This window comes from Capsicum annuum, chromosome 3, assembly GCF_002878395.1.
Source record: "Capsicum annuum cultivar UCD-10X-F1 chromosome 3, UCD10Xv1.1, whole genome shotgun sequence".
Lineage (NCBI taxonomy): Eukaryota > Viridiplantae > Streptophyta > Magnoliopsida > Solanales > Solanaceae > Capsicum > Capsicum annuum.
Window position 1 is genome coordinate 2,999,597 of NC_061113.1, and position 5,217 is coordinate 3,004,813.

A 5,217-nucleotide genomic window follows, 5' to 3' on the forward strand; every position below is an offset into this window, starting at 1 on the left:
ATATTATTGCGATTTCTCTATGTAGCTGGAAAATTCGAACTCTACTCACTTTATCAAATCTTTCACGCAAATCCTCACACACATAATGTGCATATGCATTTGAAGCATACACAATACTACTAACCAGATCCTTTGAAATTGTATTAATAATCCAAGATAACACGATTGCATTGTAGGTTTCCCTATGCTCATGTAGCTCCTTTCTGTAGTTTTCCTTTTTGCAATATCTAGTTACAAATCCTAGCTTTCTCTTACCTTGCAGAGCTAGCTTCATGAACCTTCTCCACAGTCCATAATTTTTCAATCCTTTCAGCTGCACTAGTACCAAAATTGATCCAGGTGTGTCAGATGGATGTAGGTATGATGGATGTGTATGATCTATCTTCTCTTCTGCCATATTTTTGTTGCTCGAAGATGATTCTTTCTGCGCTAATACCATGTGAATTTACCTACTATACTTCAAGCTTCAGCAACTATAGACAACTGCTAGAGAAGAAAAAGAAGAATGAGAAAGGAAGAGTATAACTGATCTTCTGGAAATTTCTACATGATCAATATTTTTCATACATTCTTTTGTGATGCACACACAGTGTTATTTATACAATGTGCAACTGTAACTTCTCTTTGACGGCTGTCATACTTAACTAACTGATTCTCTAACTAATTACATCAGCTGCACTAACTTTCAACTACCATCTCAGCTTGCATCCTTTCACAATAAGCAAGGTAGGATTGACCTTACGTTATCAATACTAATGAGGTAATGAGCTGGTGCCAATCATTCAACACGTTATCGCCTTGATTTGTGGAAAATAAGTGAAAGGACTTAAAAAATTGTATGTGGAGGTTTGTTTAAGTCTCTTTCGTATGGTTGGCAAGCGAACAAAGAATTTTGAGTTTGGAAACATTCAAAAAGAAAAAAGAATTAAATGTTTTCACTTAATATCTACCAACTTTTCCCCTACATTTACTTTGAATGGCAAATTGTTCTATCAACACAAATTAAAGAACCTGTACTAGAAGCTCTTATTTAATTTTATTTGATCAAATTTATGTATGTATTGATTTGTAATGGCCTATAATTTATTAAAACTTTTTAATTTTATTTCAAATTTTAATTTTAGGAATTAGGCAAAACCATATTTCATCACTCTACAAGAAAATAAGCTCAAGGTTTTTGTATGGACTAAAAATCTAAAATATTGAGTACTAATAATTTATATAAGTCAAAGCACAAAAGATAATTAAATGAATAAATAAAAAGCGGAAAGTATCATATGAGTTTGAAAATATTGACAAATTTTCTATTATTATAATTTGTTTGTTAGATTTGTTGTCATTTTGGTCGATTGATGATTGAAAATTGTTTTTATTATGTTTTGAAGTTATGTTGCAAATTTGAGATCATATGTAGTAATTTAGGCGTCTAATACAAAGGAAAAGCAGGGAAAACAAATTTCATAGTAACAATTCAAATTCATTATCTCATTTCCACTAACCCACCACCCCGTACCCTCACTCCCCACTCCATCCACTCCGCGTAGTATTTTGCGAGATTACATATATATAAATATTCATAAAATAATAGTTTTTTTAAAAAATCTATCAAAATGTAGAAAATAAGTATAAAAAATCACTTTTTTCTTAGAAAATTTTTTTTTCCATGCCAAACACACCTTAACTCTTGTCAAATCTCGATCACTTATGACATTAACACATGTCATGCCTACGCTGGCAATTAAATTATTTACCACCACCTGAGATATCTACTAGTAAGTTGGGACCAACATGAGTTGTGGTATAGTGGTGAGACTACTTCACCTTTAATCAAAGGTCTCGAGTTTGAGCCTTGAGTATGGAGAAAATCTTGTTGGGAGCGCCACCCCCAGAACAGGCGGGGCTCCAGTATGAATACCGAATACCAGATGGAAAACCAAAAGAAAAAAAAAAAATATGTTGGGAAATTTCCCATTTATTTAGGTTAAACTTCTGAAGGAGTTGCAAATGACTTGACCCATCTCAATTAAAGTAGGCATTAGACCATATTTCATTTAGAATTAGAAAAACAGTTTGAATATGAAATAAAATAGAATTGTTTATTTTTTGTCTTTGAGATTAATTTAGACTATAATTGAAATTCTTGAAAAAAATAAACAAGTGAAAACATATTTTTTATATTTTTATGATGTAAAGTATTTTAAGAGAAAAAAATAAAAAAAATTCATGGCCGAACGCCTTATTAAGTTTCCAGGAGGAAACTATAGCCTGTGGCTATATATATCTACCTGCTTCAGTGACCTCCGTATATTCACTAAAACAATCCTTACATTCTTCCATATATACAATTCATCAAAATTATTTATCCATGAATACTCCATTACTTCGAGGAGAATCATCTACTTCTTCTTCCCAAACTAAATGGAGCTACGATGTCTTTCTGAGTTTTAGAGGTGAAGATACACGCAATAACTTCTCTGGTCATCTTTACACCCGATTGTGCCATGTCGGATTTAAAACCTTCATAGATGATGAGGAATTGAGAAAAGGAGACGTCATTTCAACCAAACTTGAGAAAGCAATTGAAGAGTCTAGGATTTCTATTATTGTTTTCTCAAAAAGTTATGCATCGTCTAGTTGGTGTCTTGGTGAACTTGTCAAAATTCTCGAATGTAAAGACAAGTTAAAGCAAATAGTTTTGCGTATTTTCTATGATGTTGATCCTTCTCATGTGCGAAGACAAACTGGGGAATTTGGTAAAACTTTCGCTATGCTCAAGGAACGATCATTCACAGCTGAAAGAGTGGAGAAATGGAGAGCTGCACTAACTGAAGCTGCAAATTTATCTGGATGGGATTCGCAAAATGTTGCTGGCGGGTACTGATCGACTTCTTGATTCAACTATTTAATTTTTATTCGCAAAATATCAAAGTATTGTTTTGTTTTCTAACTTCTCTTGTTGCTAAAAAACTGTAGGCATGAGTCAAAATGTATTGAAAGTATTATAAAACAAGTTCTGCAAGAGGTTAACCAGACATCTCTAGATGTTGCTCGTTACCCAATTGGATTAGATTCTCGTATTGAAGATATAGAGTTTTTACTGCAAAGTGGATGGTATACATGGCATTGGTGGAATTGGAAAAACTTTGGCAAAATCTGTCTTCAATCGACTATTTCAACAGTTTGATAGTAGTTGCTTCCTTTCAGATGTTGGATCAAAAGTTAAAGAATTGGGTCTAGTCAAGGTACAAGAGAAACTACTACATCAAATCCTCAATCTAATCAAAGCAAGACTTGGGTCGAAGAAGGTTCTAATTGTTCTTGATGATGTTGATCATAAAAGCCAATTAGCATCGTTAGCAAGAGAAAGAAGTTGGTTTGGCTCGGGAAGTTTAATAATTATTACAACCCGAAACAAACATTTGCTAAGTGGACTTGGAGCAAATGAAAGATATGAGACCCAGATTTTAAATTACAATGAAGCTGTGCAACTTTTAGCTGGCATGCTTTACAAAGTCCTTTTCCATCACATAACTATGTTAATTTGGCACAAGACATAATCGAATATTCAGGTGGGCTGCCATTAGCTCTTGTGACATTGGGGCTACGTTTGCAAGGGAGATCCATAGAAGAATGGATATATGATTCCAATAAACTAAGAGGGGCTCAAGTAAGAGCAATTCCTCATCGTGTTAATCAAAAGATTCTCAAGATCACAAGCTGGATCGTGATACTCAAAGTCGTCTTTTCCTTGGTAGTGATACTCGGACTGTTTTTCATTTTTCTCAAATTCCTTTCCTTGATACCGCATGCACTTTCCATGGATTTCCCCCCTACATATACGTTGAATGGCAACTTGTTCTATCAACGCAAATTAAAGAACTCACAAGTAATTTCCTAAAAAGAATCACCAATTATAAATTGTACTAGAAGCTCTTGTTTAATTTATTTGATAAAATTTATGGATGTATCAATTTGTAATGGCCTATGATTTATAAAACTTTGTTATTTTATTTTCAAATTTAATTTTAGGAATTGGGCAAAATCATTTTCATCACTATACAAGAAAATAAGCTCAAGGTTTCTGTATGCACTACAATGTCTTTAGTGTAATAACCTTAAAAGTTACTAAATGAATAATAGGTGATATAAAATAGAACGACGATGTTTATTTGATAATGCTTAAAGTTGAATGACCTTTATGTAACCCCAAAAAAAAATAAAAAAATGAAGTACTAACTTTTATGACTTGACCAAAATTAAGTTTTGATGAAGAAACAATGAACCTGTGGATATATATTTAGCTGTTTCAGTGACCCCCATATATATTCACTAAAAAAAATCTTTTCATTCTTCCATATATTCAATTCAGCAAAATTATTCATCCATGATTACTCAATTTATTGAAGGAGAATCACCTACGTCTTTCCAAACTCAATGGAGCTAGGATGTCTTTCTGAGTTTTAGAGGTGAAGATACCCGCAATAACTTTACTGGTCATCTTTACACTCGATTGTGCAAGTCGGAGTTAATACCTTCATAGATGATGAGGAATTGAGGAAAGGCGACGTCATTTCAACCAAACTTGAGAAATCAATTGAGGAATCTACTCAAATCATCACTTGTTTCATATCTTAGTTGAATGAAATCCACCTCCATTGCAACTAAATTAACTTCTAGTTTCATGAATCATGTCACTTGTATCAATCTTAAACTTGATGTGCCAATTGCTTTGTTGCTGCTTTTTCCAATAAAGAGTATCTATGTCAGAGGGAATTCTATATTAATATGTCCGTAGACCATTATGTATATATTGTTAGGTTCAAGATCAAAGTGTGAATAAAAAATGGAGGGAAAAATTGAGATAACACTCAAATAGGAAAGTGTACTCAAAAAATGGAAAAGTCCACTAAATTCTCCCACATTGGTGGGAGAAGCAGAGGCGGAGCTAGGATTTCAACGAAGAGGGTTCCATATTCAAAGAAAACTTACGATTTCAACTAAGGGGGTTCTATATTCAAAGAAAACTTAGTCGAAGGGGGTTCAACACCTACTGTAACCACATAAAAATAATTTTACTCATGTATAAATAGTATATTTTTCCGTTGAAGGAGGTTCGGCCGAACCCCCAAATAGAAGGCTGGCTCTGCCCTGGGGAGAAGGAAACTTTCAAGTGTTTATATTAAGGAACACTTACTCCACATGATAAGTGAGGAAAGA

General features: G+C 33.4%; 1 protein-coding gene across 1 annotated transcript; it reads left to right on the forward strand.

Annotated features, from left to right (window-relative positions):
* The first annotated feature begins 2,190 nt into the window (after nt 1-2,190).
* LOC107864319 (TMV resistance protein N-like) lies at nt 2,191-3,314 on the forward strand. The gene is made up of 2 exons (XM_047408888.1): nt 2,191-2,874; nt 2,974-3,314. Exons 1-2 carry the CDS (start codon nt 2,366-2,368, stop codon nt 3,182-3,184), a joined length of 720 nt encoding a protein of 239 aa, XP_047264844.1. The 5' UTR covers nt 2,191-2,365; the 3' UTR covers nt 3,185-3,314.
* The last annotated feature ends 1,903 nt before the right edge of the window (nt 3,315-5,217 follow it).

Coding starts and splice junctions, on each gene's coding strand:
- LOC107864319 (XM_047408888.1), top strand. CDS start 2,366: ATGAATACTCCATTACTTCGAGGAGAATCATCTACTTCTTCTTCCCAA. Junction 2,875..2,973: donor TCGCAAAATGTTGCTGGCGG/GTACTGATCGAC, acceptor AAAAAACTGTAG/GCATGAGTCAAAATGTATTG.